At 36.7% G+C, this 21,971-nt stretch overlaps 1 protein-coding gene across 1 annotated transcript in view; it reads left to right on the top strand.

Moving 5' to 3' along the window:
- The window catches only part of LOC150079357 (uncharacterized), a 51,535-nt gene that overhangs the window by 1,648 nt on the left and 27,916 nt on the right, over nucleotides 1–21,971 (top strand). Inside the window, exon 2 of the mRNA XM_090383039.1 lies at nucleotides 2,633–2,943. Within this exon, the coding sequence (XP_090239165.1) occupies nucleotides 2,633–2,943 (311 nt within the window). The remainder of the gene's footprint in view (nucleotides 1–2,632; nucleotides 2,944–21,971) is intronic.

Below are 21,971 nucleotides of genomic sequence, written 5' to 3'. Positions count from 1 at the left end.
TGAAGCATCCTGAAGTTTGGTGCCATAGGGCTATAGCCCATTTAGTTCCAATATCAGTGTACATTGGCGCCTCCGTAGCCAGGTGGGAAGGAGCAGCAGTGCGTAGCACACGCTTCTTGATTAGACCGGGGTTCGAGCCCGTCACCACCAAATACAGAGGATGCGGAATGGTCAGGGAATAACCACCGCATATCCCAGAGCAATATGGCCTTAGTTGCTAATGCTCCTAAAAACCAAATAACAAACAAACAAACAGTGTACATTTGCCATTTAGATGAAAAATGAAAATAATTCCAAACCATTAAAATGTAAAATAATATTAGACAGTCCATCATAAGTGTCTATATAAATTCCTTTACTTTTTTTCTTATCACAACTAATTTTACACTAATTCGCTAATGAAAATTTATTAGTATAATAAATCTATATATTATAATTTTCAGACAAAAAAATCCTCAAAAATGTGTTAACTTTTGTTAAAAGTGAATAAAAATTAGCTGCATCAAGATTATTTGCCTCATTTCCAGATTACTTTTGCACAACATGAAAAAAAAAAAAGTTTCAGTGGCCCTTGACCATTATTCTCATACTACTTCAGCTGGGATTTCTACAAATTGCCTGCATGTTTACTAAGCTTTGCTGCTCTGAAGCTGCTGACATACTTGACTTTACCTGAAGAATTTGCTAAAATTCTTCAGGTAAAGTGAATCCACTAAAATTTGCTACTTCTATGCTAGGAGCTTTCTTTTGAAGAAAAGAAAACATTTTGAGAAATGAAAAGCACTATTTCCTGGTATGACACCATGGCATCTCATGAAATTAGTGTATTGTAGGTAGACAAAGTTAGCTGAACACAAATTTTTGGTTGAATAAGTGCAAGTGTATGGAACGTCACACTTGCCTTTAGTGGGAAATAACATAGATGATTCTGCAGCCAGTTTTAGTTAATATTTGTAATGGTAGATATGCATCTTTAGGTAAATATTTATGAAAACAAGTTGCAGATTTCATTCACAATCTTTAATAGCAAATTGCTTGAAATATTTTTTCTGCTTTTGCCTTTGGTTTTTATAACATAAAAATTACTTTAAAATCAAATATATAATTTGGAAAGTATCTGTCTTGAATATGTAGGATAAGGGGCTTCCTATTAATTCTGAGTTCCAAAAGTTGGCAGGATTGCATGTTTGCTAGAAGTATTTGTAATAACATAATCCTCACTATTATGAAGAGTTAGAAAATAATCTTCACTGTTTTGAAGGGTGGAAGATAATTATTATTATTAGCCATATGGTGCAAGGAAGTCTAAGGCTTATGCTGCACAAGGCAAAAAAAAAAAAAAAAAAATTGAGTAACCCTGAGAGAGAGCAGAAGGAAATCACCAAGAAAGAGAAGAATGGTGATTCACCACATATCGTTTTGACGGGAAATTCCTCTAGTCATTCTTTAGCCCACATTTTTTTTTTTGTTTATTATTATATTTTTAATTTTTGCAGATCAATGAATCAGAACTATTAATTGATAATGTTTGGTCCATAACTGTAAAGTAAAAATATCCTTGGCCAGGTATGGTTTTAACAGAATGAAGAGGCACCTCCGTAGCCAGGTGGGCAGGAGCAGCAGTGCATAGCACACGCTTCTTGATTAGACCGGGGTTCGAGCCCGTGACCACCAAATATGGAGGATGCGGAAAGGTCAGGGAATGACTACCGCATATCTTGGAGCAATATGGCCTTAGTTGCTAATGCTCCTAAAAACCAAATAACAACAACAGAATGAAGTGTTTGTTTGTTATGTCAGCATTGTCAGTTAATATCTACATGATGTGTGCTTTAGGATAAATGGATTGGTCAGTGTTTGGCAGCTTTGGTAACACAGCTTGATTTGGCTGTGTACGAGCCCTAATCTCTTCCTTCCCCATTCCCTTTCGATGTGATAATTTTCAATATCAATTTGCTAGAAAGTATCTATCATAATAGATGAGTTGAAAGAGTACATTAAAAATGTATTTACACATCATGGCATTGGCTGTTTTATGAAAAATACTTTAAGAATGAGGCCTGAAATGGTTAATCTCTTGTGAAGAACAACAGGATTATATTATTCTGAACAAGTGATATGTTGAATAACATATTTTTAATAAAATATGCAAGATCCATAATAATAATGCTGCTGGCTGCCGTCAGTTGCTTATATCTGTAATCTTAATTGTGTTTCATTCATTTATGGAACATATTGCACTTTACTTGTGGAGGAAACAAGACATTTTGCATATCCTGTTGAGTTGGCATTGTTTGTAAGGGTATTGTGTAAGAAATTTCTAATGATATTTTTGGTAGCATATTACTGAGATTACTGCTTTTTTAATTGAAATATGGTTTAAATTTTTTTTCTTTGATTGATCAAACTACAAATGACAAGAATTTATTATAAATGTGCATATAAAAGAACTGCAAGTAGTAGTCTAAAAGACAGATTAAATTGTTTACATTAAATATTTTGAATTATTATTAGTAACTTCTTGCCATTTCAGTTTAGTATGCTATTAATTTTTTTTGTTCTTTTGTTGTATAAGAGGAAAAAGCCATGCTCAACATATTTATATCTTATATTTTGCATGTAATATTTTTAGGCTCTCGTTTAGATCAGTTTTCCTCTATTAAAATAAATCAAAAGGAAGAAAAGTGTTCAAAAAGCAAAAGATCAAAAAATGCTGCTCAATCTTCATCAGCTTATAAAATTAAAAAGAGTAGATTTAAACATGTGAAGTCTGTTGATGACTTTGTAAAGGCAGGACTAATAAAAGTTGTATTTCCTGATGAAATGATTAACAATAATGAAAAACCAAGAAGTGGCAAAAAAAACAAGATGACACCTGAATTGGTTCAAATTGCCCAAAATGATACAGAAAATGATGATGAAACTGAGCAAAGTCAGCATAAAGTAAGTAATTTTTGTTTAATAAATACATCTCTGAATTAATTAATATAAATTATTAGTTTTTTTATAAAACATGCAATGAAAATTATTGTCATACTTATTTTTTAAATATAGACAACCAAAATTTCACTCTAAAGAATTTCATTTCTTTCTTCTGAAACTAAAAATGACCTCACTTATGCAATTTCTAATAATTTTTTTTACCTCTTATACATAAATGCATCACAAATAAGGCTTGTGCCAAAAATTTTGTTTGTGGTAGGCCAGCATAATGTAATGGCTTTTGCTTGTTTTTCTGAGGCTTTGCATTCAAATTAAAAAGAAAAACTTTATTTAGCAAAACTGTCTCGTCCGAATGTTATCTGAATGCCTTTGAAGAACAGTTCCTCTTGTTTCTCCAAGGTGTGTGAGTTGATTCTAGAAAACATTTTTCCTACAAGGATGAGACGACTACATACAACAAATGCAGTTTTGGGTAGCCACAGTTTGCACTTTTATGATCATGTTTTCTCGAATTGATTTTGTGGATATAGAGGTAGTCCAAGTTGTCATATTTTATAGTTCAAAACCCATGTGATTATTTCTTATAGGGCTGTTTTAAGGAGGATGCTAACAGGAACAACCAAAATATGTGGTGACTCAGTTCAATTTAGGGAATAAGAAACCATTAGCATTCATAATAGCTATTCATACTCAGATTGTGCCACAGCTAATTTTTCAAGTGTCTTACAAATTATATTAACATATGTACTGCTTGACCTATATAAGCATTAAACAGCACCAAAATGGTGTGCAATGATGATGCGTATGTGTGGTCATTCTTAAATGAGTGATAAAAAAGCAAAGGCACATGAAATTGAACTGCTTGATATTGGTACACTGATTGATTTCTATACCATTTTCAGTAATGCTTGGTTTTTGTTTATAGACTTAGTACACAGTTTTATTTGTTCTTTGTGTTGAGGTTAGTTTATATACATGGAATGATGAAATTTTGAGGCTTGTTTTGATTTACAGCTCAGCCCAAAAAGTAAGTGTTCACTTTTAGCCATGAATTACATACATTTACTTTTCAATATTATTATTTATTTTTAGGTGGGTATTAATGGAGTTTCTCCTCGTCGTTTTGAAAATTATGGAATGCATCATCTGAAATAAGGGGACAGTGAATATGTTAATCATGTTTCCTTTCTGCTGATGTGCCTGCTGCAATATCATATTGTATTGATCATGTTTTAACCCTTTTTTTTTTTTGTGAAAACATCTATAGCGGCACCTAACAATGGAATGTATCAAAAAAAGAAATTGTTGACAAATATTTGTATTGTTGCAGTCATATTTTTGCAATCTTACTATTCAACAAATGGCTACAATATAATGACTAATTAGGCTATTGGCTTGAATTTTGCTAACATCTTCCAAGCCAAAGATGTTTTCACACAAAATGAAACATCTTTCGTGTGTACAAGGTACACACGCGGTTTTTTTATGTGGGTATATACATTCAGGAAAGCCTGTCTCTAAGCTTCAATATCTTAATACTGATTCTTTAAAAAATAATTAATATAAGCAAGAAAAGATCTTAATGATTTTATTCCAAAGAATGCATACAATGGTTAAGATAAAGGCCTAATATGGCTTGCAGTCGTCCCCTTAGATGGTTAGAACTTTTACAGCATAATAAGAGTTATAATTAATGAAATTCAGGTTTAAAAAATGAAAATAAATTAATCTTCTTTACAAAGTTCTTAGCATAAGTTTGTGGGCAGTTAACATGGATATAGTTTTGCATATTTCATTCACATTAAGTTAAAAATTGAAATATTTCACACAAATCCGGGCTGTATGATTGCAGGCCATGCACTGCCCTCGAGTTTCCAGAAACATTTTTCTCCTTTTTTTTTTTTTTGTTTTGTTTGTTCATTTCGTTTTGGGTATGACATTTTGTTTTTACGTGGAAAAAAGCTTTGCACGTTAGTTAATATATGTATGATAAAATTTAGCAGATCAGGCCAAGCACATGAAATTTATTTATTAAAATAAATAAAACAATTGATCTTTTTTAATAAATATATTTTATCTACTTGGTTAAAGCCTGTTAGATATTTTAGTATTAGCAAATTAGCAACCCAAGCACGGTATCAAGTACTGTAGGTTCTAATACCTCTCGTGTTTGGGGTTTTCATAAAAAAAAAAAAAAAAAAAAGGTGTAAGAAAGCATGCTTACACAGTAACAGCTAAAAAAAAAACCTTCCCACATACTATATTTCCCCATGTATAAGACACACCTTTTTTCGAAAAATTTGCGGTCTAAAAACTGGGTGCGTCTTATACAGTGGTTGTAGATTTTTTTACTTGCATTTCCTGCTTTTTTGCACTTGTTGTCTTTGTGCTCATTGTTTCACACTTGTTACCAGTATGTTAGGTTACGTTTTGCCACGTTCTGCCCAGAAATGGCTCAGAAAACATTTTCGTACAGTGCTGAATTCTAGTTAAAAGTGATCCAGTTTGCAAAAGTGAATGGAAATCATGCTGCTGAATGTAAGTTTGGTCCTCCTCCAACAGAAAACAATCCGAGACTGGCTACGGGAAGAAGAAACCCTACTGAAAACACCATGGCAGAAGAAGGTCACGAGAGGCAAGTCAACAAAATGGCCTGATTTAGAGAGGGAATTGAAGATATGGATTTTAGAGCAAAGGGCAGTTGGAATTCCAGTATCCACAAAGATGGTTCAGCATGAGGCAAGAAGAATTGCTGATGAAAAAGAAGTTACTGATTTCAAAGGAGGACACAATTGGTGCTTCAGGTTCATGAAACGGAATGGATTAAGCATGTGTACGCGCACCAGACTTGCCCAAAAGATGCCTGAAAGCTTCCGTCATTCAATGTCGGAAGACACATCAGTTTGAGTTGGGACAGATTGCAAATATGGACGAAGTCCCCCTTCAATTTGATGTCCCAAGTAACAGAACTGTTGATAAGAAGGGGGTGAAAACTGTAACTGTGAAGACAAGTGGACATGAAAAGAGCTATTATACAGTTGTTCTAGCTTGTTGTGCCGACGGAACCAAGCTGCCTCCTATGCTGATTTTCAAACTTAAAACAATGCCAAAAGAAGACATTCCTCGATGAGTGATTGTCCACGTTCATGACAAGGGTTGGATGGATCAGGATGGGATGAAGATCTGGTTTGAGAAAGTTTGGAGCAGGAGATCAGGTGGGCTCTTACGCAAACCTGCCCTATTGGTGCTTGATCAGTTCAGGGCGCACATAACAAAAAACACAAAGAAGATTGCTGCAGAGCAAAAAACAAAACTTGCCTTCGTACCTGGAGGCTTGACATCCCAGCTCCAACCACTTGACGTCAGCGTTAACAAACCCTTCAAAGCTGCCATGAGAGACGAATGGAACCAATGGATGAAGTCTTCTGGGGACAATTTGACAACAGCAGGAAGAGTGAAGAAACCAGCTATAGGAGAAGTTTGTACCTGGGTGAAAAGATCCTGGGATAATATCAAGATTGAGATCGTTGTCAAGCCATTTAAGAAGTGTGGCATTTCAAATGCCATAGATGGAACTGAGGACGAGGCAGTATATGAAGACAGTGATTTGTCATCAGACACAGATGAGGACAAGCTAATGGATGGGAGTTTTGACAGTGATGAGGAGTTGTATAAATTTTATGATGAATAAAACTTGAGTTCAATAACTTTATATAATACTTTTTTTTTTCAAATTTCGGGCCCCAAAATTAAGGTGCATCTTATACATGGGGAAATACGGTAATTTGTCCATTCCCTCGAATAGTTTATCTAGTTTTTTCCTTGAATTTTTTTAAAACTATTGACTTCCATAACAGGTAGAAGTTTGTTCCATCAATTGTTTACCTGCTGGATGAAGGCAAATTTCTGCACATCTATCCTGCAACTGTTCTTGCTCAGTTTGAATTTATACTCACCCATGTGGGTAAGAGTAAGAGTAAGGATACCATCAGCACTGAACTTACTCAATTCGTTCAGATCCTTTTAAACCTTAGTCAGATGTTCTCCAGGTGCTTAGTCTCCTTTTAGTATGCATTCCACTTTTAACTACATAAATTTTGTAACTGACAATATTTATGAAAATGCATATTATTTTCACTTTTAGGGTTGTTCAGTTAACAACATAAAAACTTTATACCATACTTAGTCATTAAAACTAGGCATATATGTATGCTATGATTGTTAAATCAGAAAATCAGTTTGTTATTTCAGACTGCTATAAACGCTGTGCTGATAAACACTCCTTATTACATCCCTGTAGAACCTTAATTTGTCCCACTTAGATCATGGATTACCTGTCAGTGACTCTGCAAGGAACAGCTCTTTATTACACCCATTTGGGTGTAATAAAGTAATGGTATTTGCCATTACTTTGGGCGTAATGGTATTTATCATTCAGCTTAGTGCCCTTAGAAATGGCTATTGGAAGCTTCAGAACAACTCCAGTCCACAGCCTCTACATTGAGGCAAATGAACCCCCACTGCACCTCAGAGGAAAATCCTGAATGTGTAACTAAGCAGTAAAAATTAAAAGCATTCAGTCTTTCCTCAGCTGGGGAAAGACTGAATACTCACTATGCTGTTCTATACTGCAATAAATCTATTGAAAACTCCCCTGTGGGTCTTCGATTACAAGAGCTGATGCTCAGTTGGGATATTAACTTCAATATCCTCAATGATGTTGCCACTCTTGAACTTCCATGGACTCAATTCTCACCTCTTTGTGATGATTTCTTTCTGAGATGGGAAAGGCCCAGCTAAATAACAACTTTCAGCAGCTACATGAAGAATCACCTTGGAAAACTCAGTGAAACTATATATTTATACAAATGGATGCAGCTATAGGTGCTGCAGCAATTTCTTCCACTTTCTCAGTAGCTATGTCTCTTCCTACTGAATGCAGTATCTATACCGCAGAATTGTACTTAATAAAACTAGTTATAGATAACATAAACAGTCACCTTTTCAATCACCTTTAAAATCATTCCAGTTTTTAAACAATCACCTTTTCAAGCAAGCTGTGGTACATGCAGATTCTTTAAGTGTGGTCACTGCCATTGTCTACTTTTTCTCCCTCCCATCCTGTTCTGAAACAGATCTGATCTAGATTGTCACTCTCAAACATCCAACCAGATGATCAGCTTCTGCTGGATCCCTGGTCAGGTCAGCATCCCAGGTAATGAACACACAGATCATGTTGCTAAATGTCCTAACGGTGGATCGTTCTGTCATCCAAAAGTGCCATACATTGACTACAAATCCATTATTAAAACTGCAAGTAAGAAACACTGGTCTCAATTGTGGCAACCTCAAATTAATAATACACTCCTGTAGATAAAAAAGAACCATAGCAGTGGTTATCTAGTTTCAGGAGAAGCAGGTGAGAAGAAGTGATTGTGGCAAGACTCAGCATTGGTCATTCCCATCTAACTCATCTGTATTTGCTTATGGGAGAGACTGCTCTCAGTGTTATTTATGCTAATCCCAAATAACAATCAAGCATATCCTCGTTGAATGTCCTCAACAATCAAGTAACCAAAAATCCAGCTTCACCTCATTATCCAACTTGCAAGAATTCCTAACTTTGTCACATGTTCTTGGCATTATTGCAAATTTTGAAGAGCTGTTCAACTACCTGAAATGCATAAATATATGTAATAGTCTCTGTTAATCATATGGAAGATTTGTTCATAACTAAATCGTGAACAGGCACAATATGCCCCAGGAGGTCCTTATGCCAAAAGCCCCCAGTCACAACAATTATTTCAGGCAATTACCCTAAAACAGCCTGTTAGGAGGATCAAAGAGGGAGACAGGTAATTACAGACCTGTTAGTTTAACTTCTGTTCCAGGGAAATTAATGGAGGCACTGGTTAAAGAAGCATTGCAGGATCATCTAGACAAGACTTCAGTTGTAGCTTGGACACAGCATGGGTTTGTTAAGGGGAAGTCTTGTCTGACTAATTTGATTGGATACTATGATGTAGTCACAAAGGAACTGGATGCAAAGAATAACTTTGATATTTTATATTTGGATCTCAGAGAAGCCTTTGATACTGTTGCAAATGGAAGACTGCTGCACAAATTGGAGCAGTGTGGCATTGGAGGCAAATTGCTGCTATGGATAAAGGGATGGTTGAGTGGGAGAAGACAGAGTGGTAATCAATGGACACTGCTCTTCATGGACTAATGTTATTAGTGGAATCCCTCAGGGTTCAGTGTTGGGTCCATTGTTGTTTTCTGTATTCATTAATGATTATTGATGATGGTATATTAGGCTTAATGTCCAAGTTTGCAGACGATACGAAGGTTGGCAGGGTTGTTAAGGACACTAATGACAGTACGCTGCTGCAACAGGATCTAGAGAAGTTGAGCAGATGGGCTGAGAGGTGGCAAATGAAGTTTAACATTAACAAATGTAAAGTACAGTACTACATTTGGGAAGCAGTAACCCCAGAGTAACATATCAACTCTGTGGTACCACACTGTCAGTGGTAGAGAATGAAAAGGACCTGGGGGTAATTGTGCAGGCAGATATGAAGTTTTCTGAGCAGTGCAGACGATCTGCAAGAGTAGCTCATGGTGTCTTGGCAATGATATACAGGAATTTTTCTAGCAGGGATAAGGAGGTGATTATCCCCTTGTATAAGGCAGTGGTCAGGCCACACCTTGAGTACTGTATACAGGTCTGGAGGCCTCATTTTAAGAAGAATGTAAAGCTGTTGGAACGAGTACAGAGAAGGGCAACAAGATTAGTGAATGGAACAAAGGGTTGCTCTTACGAAGAAAGGCTTAAGTTTTGCAAATTACAGTGTCTGGAGACCAAGCACCTGCGAGGTGATCTGATTGAGGTGTATAAAGCCTTGAATGGTTTGAACATGCTCGATGCTGATGAGATTCTTCCTCTTGCTGAGAATAATCACCTGAGAGGGTATAAATTCAAATTGAGGAAAGACGGTTGTAGGATAGATGTGCGGAAGTTTGCCTTTAGCCAGCGGGTGGTTGACTGCTGGAACAAACTTCCATCTGTCGTTGTAGAAGTTGATAGCTTAAATAGATTCAAGCAGAACTTGACAAACATTTGGAGCGAGTGGATGGGTGAAATAAGGTTTTTTTTTTTTTTTTTTTGGCCGATGCTATATAAGCTTGCTTTTTTGCATAATGTGCCTTTGCTAATGCTAATTAGCTGTGTATGTGTAGGATGGATAACAGTTATATTCTGAAAAGGAGGAATTAACATAAATATGGTATATCAGATGGGCATACACTGAGTGGCCACTTTATTAGGCATGTTCTCACTATCTAATAGTGAGTAGCACCATCCTTCAGAAGAACAGTCTGGGGATATCAAAAGTGGTGTTGGTTGAACAAACAAGTGCAATTGACATAACCTATTTTGAGTGTGTTGGATATTCTGCTACTGTTTTTTTCATATAAGCATTTTGCCATAGGATGCATCTTTCAGAAGTTTATTTGTGTAGTTTTTGGCAAAATTGTTTGCAGAAAGTCACCTGCTTTAGTCAAAGTGATTGTCATGGGATCAGGACCTGAATGAACATCTGGAAGGCAATGTCTGTAGGATGGAAGAGAATTATTCTCTGTTGGGGTGGCTGTGGACTATGGGATAGGGCAGATATGCCTTCTCTATTGTTATTGTTGACTTTAGATGTAGCTTGTGTGTCTAAAAGCACTCAAATTTTAAAAATGCTGAACCAAATATGATCTGTATGGAGTGTGGGATGCCTTTTTTTGTTAAAATTTTTGGGAACCATTTGAATGAGAACACATTTGAATCACCTACATTGCTGGTATCTGGTGTTTTTACAACAACAGGAACCAAACTATGGATTAATTAACCCAAAATTAATGTAGTGACCAAGGCCTGTGCAGTGGGATGCTGTGTCCAGTATTATGTGGCCTTACTTTTATGTATTTTATTATGCTCTTTCAGTTTTGTCTTGAGGCATCCCAAAACATGACCTATGTTGACACTGTTCAGTGGTTGTTGATAGGTTTTTTGGACTATGGTTTTAAATTGGGAATATCCCGAGAAGAATGTAGTGTGCAAAACCAAACAGCATAGTTTGATAACATCCAGAACTAGAGGTTATCAGACTACAATGGTTGATTTTCCAGATAGTTTTGGAAACCAGTTCTTCCAGATGTGTTGTGCCGACCGGGCTAGCCGGGTGGGTAAAGTGCCTGCCTGGCAACCCAAAGGTCGTGGGTTCGAATCCCGCCTTGGGCTTGGCTCAAAGTACTGCAAAAACCTTGGGAGGCGCATTATGACCACAGAAGTCGATGCGCCAACAACTACCAAAAAAAAAAAAAAGATGTGTTGTTTCCAGATGTGTTTCTTCCAAATTGTTGTTTTGTTTCCAAATTCAAATGGTCATGTCAGGTGTGGAGCGCTTAGACCATAAATGTTTGTACAATACCAGTTTTTCTGCTGGGTAGTTGATGGAATATAAAGTATATCTCTCTCTATATATGTATTTGGTGGTTTTACATAAACAGAAGTTTTAATGCCCAGTTTGTTTTTGAGTTGGGTCATATTATATGCAAAGTTACAAATGCCCAGCTTCAAAAACAGGAAGCAGTCCAAACTGGCCAAAAAATGAAAAAGATATAAATAACAACAAGGTCCTCTGTTGCAGTGTTCCTGTTCCCATTAGTGCAGTGAGGGTCACAGTGCATGGAGGTACTTCCAGGCAACTAAAAGTGCCTTACACCGACTACAAATCCATCATTAAAACAACGTGTAGGAAACAATGATCTCACCTCTGGAAACCTCAAATAAATAATAAACTGCTGCAGATAAAAAAAAGAGCTAAAACTGTGGACTTCTAGTATCAGGAAATGCAGGCGACAAGAAGTAATTCTAGCAAGGCTCTGCATCAGTCATTCACATCCAACTCATCTCTATTTGCTTATAGTAGAGAACCCTACTCAGTGTTTCTTTTGCCAGTCGTAGCTAACAATAAATCATATTCTCATTGAATGTCCTCAACTTTCAACTACCAGAAAATCAAGCTTTATCTCCCTGTCCCACTTGAAGGAACCGGCTTGGGTAAAGAAAGCCTGCACAAGAACGACGAGAAACGTCAGATAACTTACGTGGAAAATTAGCTTCCTGATATGGCACTCTAGCATTGCTCGGTCTGGAGCAGAAATTGAGAAGGATATATTGATTGACAGGTAGGCGTGGCAAACGATGAAATGATTGGTGGTGGGCACGACAGACGACAAGCTACTGTGTAGTCATTGGTTGGCATTATGATGTGTATTTACCAGTAAAGAACGGTGCATAATAGTTTTGTAATGAACGGTGAACAGGTAATAGTAGCGATGAATCTTTTAAAGATGGAAGAAATTTGTAAGGAAAATAAAACGTTGCTTGATTTTTTGATGAAAACTAAATTGATAAGACCGAAATTGTACTGTTTTAAGTGCAATGATTATTTTCAACTAATTGAATCACAAACAGAGTCATGTGGAAAGTTGTGGTGTTGCAAAAAATGTTCTTCACGAGTTTCTTTATTGAAACATAGTTTTATGGAAAATACAAAAGTTTCACTGAAAAAGATAATGTACATTATATACTTTTGGTCAATGTTCACGCCAGTAACTAAGACAGCATTCCATCTGGAAATTTTGAAAGTGACAGCAAGTAAGTTTTATAAGAAACTAAGAGATATTTGTGGATTGCAGTTAATAAAAAAAACCCATTAAGTTGGGTGGATCGGGGAAAATTGTAGAAGCAGACGAAACTGTATTGGTAAAACCAAAACATAACAGAGGACGAAATTTAACTGCTAAGAAGAAATGGGTGTTTGGTGTGTTCGAAAGAGAATCTAAATTCGTCTTCATGAAATTGATAAAAAATCGGAAAGCAAAAACTGTTTTGCGCATTATTAGAAAAGTAGTGAAGAAAAATACTACCATCATAATAGATGAATGGCGTGCATATAGCCGTATTACGGCCTTAGAAAAAAAGAAGTACAAACATTTAACAGTGAAACACAAGGAACATTTTGTAGATCCACATACAGGAGCATATACGAATAATATTGAAGCCCAGTGGAAGAAACTAAAAAGTGTAACTAAAGGAGTTAATGGCAGCTGTAAACATATGTTGATAGGTCACATTAATGAATATATGTGGCATCAAATTTATGGGAAAAATTATGAAGATACTTTTCACAATATTGTTACTCAAATTGCGAATAGCTATTCAGGTCCAACTGTATGATTTGTACTCATGAATTTTTTTTCTGAGAAAGTTTCATTTTGTTCATTTTTATGTTCTTCATTGTTTTTTTTTTTTTTTTTCTCATTATTAAAAGCAGATTTTTGGAGTTGATGAGTGCTTTTACTGTATTATTGATTTAGGTTTGGTTACGAAAAAAGGAAAAGGTTTCTTTGTTTTTCGTTGTATTTCATAACCTGAGCTTAAATGGTAGGTTAGGAAATAAAAGAAAAGGTTTCCTTGTATTTCGCGACCTAAACTTAAATGTTAGGTTGGGAAATAATAGAAAAAGAAAGCAAGATTCTTTGTGTATATATATATATACTGAATCGCTATTAAGGTGCTGATTGAATTTATGATACATGTGTATCTGCATGAGTGTCTTTAAAAATAAAAGTACAGTAATAAAAAATTAATATTTTATTAATAAACAATTTATGTGCTAGTCCACTCATGATTCTAAAGAAAAAAGGTTAGGTTACCCCCTCCATTTCGGGAGAGGTTCAAGCTCCCATGGGATTCAAGTGGAGGTAACCTGACCTTTTTTCACCATTAGGGCATATTATTGAACAAGAAAATAAAAATACAGTCATAAAAAATAAATTTTTTTATGAATGTATTTCTAAATATGACTGATTCTAAAGAAAAAAGGTTAGGTTACCCCCTCCACTTCGGGAGGGGTTCAAGCTTCCATGGATTCAAGTCGAGGTAACCTGACCTTTTTTCACCATTACAGTAAATGTTAGGGCATGTGCGATTAGGACAAGTTACCATTAGTGCTGCTACAGTGATACTCCAATGTTATCGTGTGTTGTGTTCGCGCACCAATCAGCACATCGTTTACCACGCCTACCTGTCAATCGGTATATCATTCTCGACTTTGCTCCAGACCGATAACACCTACTGTCTGTTTACTGAGTGAGCAGCGCTAGAGTGCCGTATTGGCAAATTAATTTTCCGCGTAAGTTATCTGACGTTTCTCGTCGTTCTCGTGCAGGCTTTCTTTACCTTCGCTGAAGGAACCATTAACCTTATTACAGATTCTTGGCAGTGATGCAAATTTGGAGGAACTGTTTACCTATTTGAAACAGATAAATTTTTATAATAGTCTGTGATCACAATAACATGTGAAATTTGTGATAAGCAAATATTGAACAGGCACAATATGGCCCAAGAGGCCCTTGTGCCAAAAAACCCAAATACAACAACAACAACAACAAGTGCATGGAGGTAAAGGTGAATTGTTGTAATCCCTTTCTTTATTTTCCAGTAGGAAAATAATTCCCCCCTCATGCAAGTAGATCCAGAAAGATGGTGGCCCTTTCCTAGTACCTAATTATTACTCCCTTGGACTCTCCTGCTTCCCAGAAAGAAGACACAGAAAACTACACATCTGTATCTTTGTACAGCTTCAAGTGAACAGTCTGACAACAGCAACCATCTCAGAAAATTCCAAGCACCACCTATTACTCAGAACAGCTTCAAAACCAAAACTGGAGGTCAGCAAGTAGATGCTACTACTACCTCATATGTGGGAACAACCTGAACTGCCACGAAGTCTGAGGAAAACACCATGAACTCTGCTGTAAATAGACCAACATATGGATAATGTTTCAAATGTGGCTTTTCTTGATGCAATCAAGAATATCGGATGCTCAGCTTCTTTTTAACATCTTTTTAAAAATGGCCGATGGAAGCATACTCCTCACACTCAGCAAAACTAACTGAGAATACCCAGAATGAGTTTTGTCAGCAACATGTGGGTCATGACAGTGGTGTGTTGTGAATGATACTAGCACCACTTAATACAATTAAAATTTTAATATTGAACCCAGTATTTTCATCGGTGCCTCCATAGCCAGGTGGGCAGGAGCAAGCAGTGCGTAGCACACACTTCTTGATTAGACCGGGGTTCGAGCCCGTGACCACCAAATACGGAGGATGTGGAAAGGTCAGGGAATGCCCACCGTATATCTCCGGAGCAATATGGCCTTAGTTGCTAATGCTCCTAAAAAAAACCCCAAATAATAATAACAAAGTATTTTCATCGGCAGTGGAAGGGTGGGTGAAAAAAAAAGTAAGTGTTTTCTCATTCTCTTTCTATTGTTCTATATCTTCACTGTTGATATGATATGTTGATATGATAGGTGTGGAAATGTTCCATATTAAATTTGTTCACATTTTCATTATGTGGAGCTAGTGCCCTTCTTCATAGCAACGAAAATGTCTTAGACAATCTGCAATTTTTCATAGTCTTGAACTATATCAACAGGGACCACCCAGTTTTACTGAATGGCAGACTACTAATATTCAAAAGCAACCAACACAAAAAAAATTCCCAAAACTTACAGAATGATGAGCTCCACATGCACTGGCACATTGAAGAAGCACACCAATGGATATCCACAGGCCAACTCAAACCAAATGCAGGACTGCTGTTAACTTACTGTTTTTATAGTTTTCTCATTAAATTTTTTCCCATTGAAAAAGTGCTTCAGACATGAAGCAAGAATTTTTTTTTGTAATTACTGTTGTTTCTTTATTTTATTTATTTATTATTATTATTTTTTTTTGTAATTACCGTTGTATTGTTTATTTGTTAAATTAGTCGATGTTGTTACAATGATATATTTACACTGGAATAAAATCTCTTGCTCTCTTCAGTGCAGGATAATGTCCTATCATCCATATTGCCCTATATGAATTAATTTAAATCATAGATTTACGTCAACTTTTCTAATGGTACCATGAAATTCTGATACTTATGTGAGGACCACCTGCCATATTGTCTTTTTCCAACCTTTCTAATTCTCTAGCATAAAGTATTATTAGTTCTTTGCATTTTCACAACTGGTACCAAGAATTGGTAAAGATGTAAAATTTCATATTTGTGCCTTTATCGGGTAGCATATTAGCTTAATAAAAACAAAAAAATTATTATTTTTTTTTTTAGAGATTCAAAAAATATTATCAGAATTCAAAAAACATGAATCTCTTAATATTCAAAGTTTGATAATAGTCACTTTATTGAAGACAAGAAAAACAAAGTTACTGTATAGAATCAACCTGTATTAAATATTTACTATGTGGAGGGGTGATTGATTAGTATTCCAAGCACCACTATAAACTGATGATTCACTAAGCAGTCTTTTCAAGTCATTATGTAGGTATGCGAAGTCATCAATGATGATCCAAATTATGCTGAAGAAAACAATGATTAAACTGATGTTTATTAACTACAGTTTGCGTAAATATAGTGCATTCTGAGACAAATCATGTTGTATAGGAGAAATGGTTAAAAATACAATTGACAGTTGGTTAATAAACAAGTAGCAGATGTTGCTAGATATTGCCTTTTGTCCTTTGTAGTGCAATAAAAAATATGTAAATGAGACCATGTGAAAACATTTATAAGAACTATTAATATACATATTTTTTAACACTATACTGCACCGATTTTGAAATAATTTGTTTAAAAGTTCCAACACTTGCTGAGACTTGATCTCCTCTGCAATTATTGTATTTGAAAGATGCAAAATTTTGTAAAATAAAATGAAAAGTTTTGAAAGATATTTTGAAAAATATGGAAGACAAGTGTCAGAAGGGTAGAAAAATGTTTTGCCGTGTTGTTAAAAATCTTAGAATTTGTGAGAAACCATAATGAAGTACAGTAAACCCCCGCTATTCGCGGTTGCTGATTTAATATAAAATGAAACCTTAAAAAATGTGAATTTTAAAGCACCGTGAACATTTTCCGCCATAAAAAAACATGGGCGTGGTTAAAATTATCTTTCCCGGTTAAAACAGCGCTCAGTGGGTGGGGGGGGGAGGAGTGACAAAATCGCGAGCGTGGATGTTTCTTGCTAATCCTTGTTCGGTATGTGTTATGCGCTTGCCATGGAAGGTTTTGTTGTTTGTTTTTAATTTATATGCTTTTAAAATCGAATAAATTTATAAATTGATATGCTTACAAAATTGATAAATTTACCATTTTACAGTATAAAACAAACTTTTTCGAGTGTGTTAACGGAAGAAAGTGACTTTATTGTGGGCAAGTTCTTTCTAACAAGTACAGGTCACTGTTGAAAAAAGCCGTGAAATAGGGTTGAATTTGAAAGTGTCTGCAATTCTGCCCAGACACGATAGGAGGGAGTATATGATGAGAGCCTTGTCGATCAATTAGGCCCTGGAAAGATTGTGCAAGGCTCAAGGGGTAGAATTTTTTTCAGCCTGGTCTGTACTTGTTAACAGGAGAGATTGCTTCTACAGGGATGGGATACACTTAAATAGAAAGGGTGCAAGAATATTTGCTGATGCTATCGAGGCAGTGTTAGGTGGGTCGGAAAACTGCTAGCTTGGGGGGAGACAAAGACGAATAGGTCAACAGTAGCCACTGGCAGAGGTGAAAGAGATTCTTGCACTGCTTTTATTGGAATGAGCAGAAGCCTGAAAAACAAGATGCAGGATATTTCAGAGACTGCTGGGAGTCATTGCAGTACAAGTAAACACATGGGTTGTGTTAGGGTAGCTAAGAATAGAAATAGGTGCATGTATAGTTGCGTGTACACCACTGCTAGGAGTTTAGTAAATAAATTTGATGAATTTGTGGTATTGCTCAAAACATCAAAGGCAGATATTGTTGGGATTTCAGAGACGTGGTGTCACACAGATATAAGGAATGCAGAACTGGAATTTGGGGAGTACAATGTCTACAGAAAGGATAGACTGGATAGGAAGGGAGGAGGGGTTATGCCATTAGTTAAGAAATACATAAAATCCAAGGAAGTGAAGCCAGTGGACATCGCTGGACAGTGCAGTGTCGAGTCAGTTTGGTGTGGCATAAGCATTGGGAGATCAAAATTGAGAGTAGGAGTGTGCTATAGGCCTAATGACTCTGATGAGTATAATAAGAAACTGTACAGGGAGATAGAGTGGGCCAGTAAATCAGAGAGTCTTATAATGGGAGATTTTAATTTCCCAGATATTGACTGGAATTTTTGAGTTGGTCACTCACACACTAGCAAGGCTTTTTGTGGATTTATTGGATGATTGTTTTCTACATCAGCATGTTCGGGAGGCAACTAGAGGAAGGAATACTCTTGATTTGATTATCAGCAGTGATTCTTCATGCATTAAGAATCTGCAGATAAATGGACCACTAGGTGGCAGTGATCACAGTGTGCTGAAGTGGGATTTACTCAAAGAGGTAACTACCATTAGGGGTAAAGGGAAGGGTTATTGCTTTCGTAAAGGCGACTACGATGGACTGAGACAATATTTAAATTCTATACAGTGGGAACAACTGATGATGTTACCAACAGCAAATGCAAAATGGGAAGCATTCAAAGAACTTATCTTGGAAGCTACTAGGCTTTACATACCAACCAAGAAATATTGTTCAAGGTTTAGGCCTAAATGGATGTCAGATGAACTGATGAGGCATATGGCAGAGAAGAAACATGCATGGGATACATACAAATTAACACATGACACAGAAGCCTATGATAGATACAAGTTGATCTGTAACCAAGTTACAAAGGAGGTTAGGCAGGCGGAGGCAGATTACGAGAAATCTTTGGCAAGGGATGCAAAGAAAAACAGCAAAGAGTTCTTTACTTATGTAAACTCTAGAAGGAAGGGGATGAATCAGATTGGATCACTTGATATCGATGGGTCAACTGTTGATGATCCTGCTCAGGTAGCTGACAAACTAAATGAATATTTTGCATCGATATTCACACATGAGGAGTTATTTAGCGAGGGGAAAGCCAGAGGTGTATTCAGCTCTAGCAGTAAGCTAGAGAATCTTGTAATAACTGAGAGTAAAGTGGAGGAGAAATTGTTGAAGATAAACACAAGAAAGGCACCCGGGGTGGATGGGATCTATCCAGTTATATTAAAGGAGGCAGCAGAGGAAGTAAGCAAACCCTTAGCCATAATTATGAGAGCTTCCTTGGACTCAGGGGAGGTACCCACAGACTGGAGATGTGCAAATGTGACCCCAATTCACAAAGGAGGATCAAAGGCTGACACAAGTAATTATAGACCTGTGAGTTTAACTTCTGTTCCAGGAAAATTAATGGAGGCACTAGTTAAAGAAGCACTGCAGGATCATTTAGACAAGACTTCAGTTATAGCTCGGACACAGCATGGTTTTGTTAAGGGGAAGTCTTGCCTGACCAATTTGATTGGATACTATGATGCAGTGACAAAGAAACTGGATGCAGGGAATAACTTTGATATTATATACTTGGATCTTAGAAAGGCTTTTGATACTGTTGCACATGGAAGACTGCTGCACAAATTGGAGCAGTGTGACATTGGAGGCAAATTGCTGCTGGGGATAAAGGGGTGGCTGAGGGGGAGAAGACAGAGAGTGGTAATCAATGGACACTGCTGGTCGTGGACTAATGTTATTAGTGGAGTCCCTCAGGGCTCAGTGTTGGGTCCATTATTGTTTTCTGTATTCATAAATGATATTGATGATGGTATATCAAGCTTAATGTCAAAGTTTGCAGACGATACAAAGGTAGGCAGGGTTGTCAAGGACACTACTGACACTATGCTGCTGCAACAGGATCTGGAAAGGTTGAGCAGATGGGCTGAGAGGTGGCAAATGAAGTTTAACATTGACAAATGTAAAGTACTACACATGGGAAACAGCAACCCCAGAGCAACGTATCAACTCTGTGGTACTACACTGACAGTGGTAGAGAATGAAAGGGACCTGGGAGTGGTTGTGCAGGCAGATATGAAGTTCTCTGAGCAGTGCAGATGGGCTGCAAGAGTAGCTCATGGTGTATTGTCAATGATATATAGGAATTTTTCTAGCAGGGATAAGGAGGTGATTATTCCCTTGTATAAGGCAATGGTCAGGCCACACCTAGAGGTGTGGCCTGACCTAGAGTTATACAGGTCTGGAGGCCTCATTTCAAGAAGGATGTAGAGCTGCTGGAACGAGTACAGAGAAGGGCAACAAGATTAGTGAATGGAACAAAGGGGTGCTCTTACGAAGAAAGGCTTAAGTTTTGCAAATTACAGTGTCTAGTGACTAGGCACCAGCGAGGTGATCTGATAGAGGTGTATAAGGCCTTGAATGGTTTGAGCATGCTCAATGCTGATGGGATTCTTCCTCTCGCTCAGAATAATCATCTGAGAGGGCATAAATTCAAATTGAGGAAAGACAGATGTAGGATAGACGTGCGGAAATTTGCCTTTAGCCAGTGGGTGGTTGGTTGGTGGAACAGACTTCCATCCCTTGTCGTGGAAGTTGATAGCCTAAATAAGTTCAAGGCTCAGCTGGACAGGTATTTTGAACGAACAGAGGGGTGAAGTGGAAGTGGTTTCTTTTTTTTTTTTTTATTTCTTTTTTTATTTTTTTTTATTTTTTTTTTATGGCTGATGCTGCATAAGCTTGCTTTCTTGCATCAAATGCCTCTACTAATGCTAAAATGCTAATTTGCTGTTCTTCCATGTTCTTAAAACTGTACAGCCTTGCTGGGTGTTAAGCTGAAGAACTTCAATGCCTGGTATTGTTTCTGATTATGGGTTTCTGAAACTTAATGAAATCTAATAAAAGCCTCTTCAGAGGTTTTTATCAGATTTTATTTCAGTGTTTAGGGTTTATTGATATAGTATTTCAATATCCTTAGGGGTCTCACATCTGGTGAGAGTGGTCTTGGCACACCCAGGGTCCTGAGCTGGATATCATCATTCTTCTCTTTCTTGGTGATTCCCTTCTACTCTCTCTCTCTCTCAGGGTAATTCGGAAATTGTTTTAGCTGGTGCAGCATAAGCCTCAGGCTTCCTCGCACTATATGGCTAGTAATAATAATAATAATAAAAAACCCTAAACACTGTTAGAGTTTAGGATTTATTGAAATACTATGTCATTTATTTCTTTTGGTCATTGAGGCCTTGTGGTTGCTGATGTGATGGGGTCCTGGCAAATGAAATACTGTATTTCTTTATATAATTAATTATCTTTGGCAAATTAACTTAATAAATTCTTAAATGGATTATTAACAGAAGTGCAAGAGGGCTAAGAAATGTGTGAAAGAGGCTAAAGAAAAATTTGGAAGATATTTTAAAAAATATGGAAGACAAGTGTCAGAAGGGTGGAAAAATGTTTTGCCATCTTAGGTATAGGAAAAGTTGTTGCAATTTCTGTCACAATCCATGTGTTTCTGGTCTCTTTCAGGCCTTTAATTTTGATAGTTTTAAATTCAGGTTGTAAGTTCTTGTTAACAGTTTGTTTTATGACTTCGCTAGAGTGCAGTGTGCTGCTTGAGTACAGGAAGTACAGACAGAACAGGAGGTGGGGGTGCATTGTATCCTGTATCCCCCACCTAATGCATTACACCCAGTCGACATGGATGGCCAGTGCAATGCTGAGTCAGTTTGGAGTGACATTATCATGGGGAAAATGATAATAGGAGTGTGTTATAGGTCTAATGACTGTGATGAATATAACCAGCAACTATACAGAGAAATAGTGGGTTAGTAAATCAGAATGCCTTATAATAGAGATTTTATCTTTCTAGATATTAACTGGAATTTTAGGTTGGTCACTCACACACTATCAAGCCTTTTGTGGATTTATTGGTTGACTGTTTTCTACAGCAGTATGTATAGGTATTTTGCCTCTACATTTACACATGAGTAATTCTTTAGGGAAGGAGATGCTAGAAGTTTATCAAGGTCTAACAGGGAGCTAAATGATTTTGTGATAACTTAGAGG

The sequence above is a fragment of the Mastigoproctus giganteus genome, chromosome 10 (genome assembly GCF_048544385.1).
Source record: "Mastigoproctus giganteus isolate SK-2022 chromosome 10, ASM4854438v1, whole genome shotgun sequence".
Classification (NCBI taxonomy): Eukaryota; Metazoa; Arthropoda; class Arachnida; order Uropygi; family Thelyphonidae; genus Mastigoproctus; species Mastigoproctus giganteus.
The sequence above is the reverse complement of the archived record's forward strand: the minus strand, read 5'-3'. Positions and strand labels throughout refer to the sequence as shown.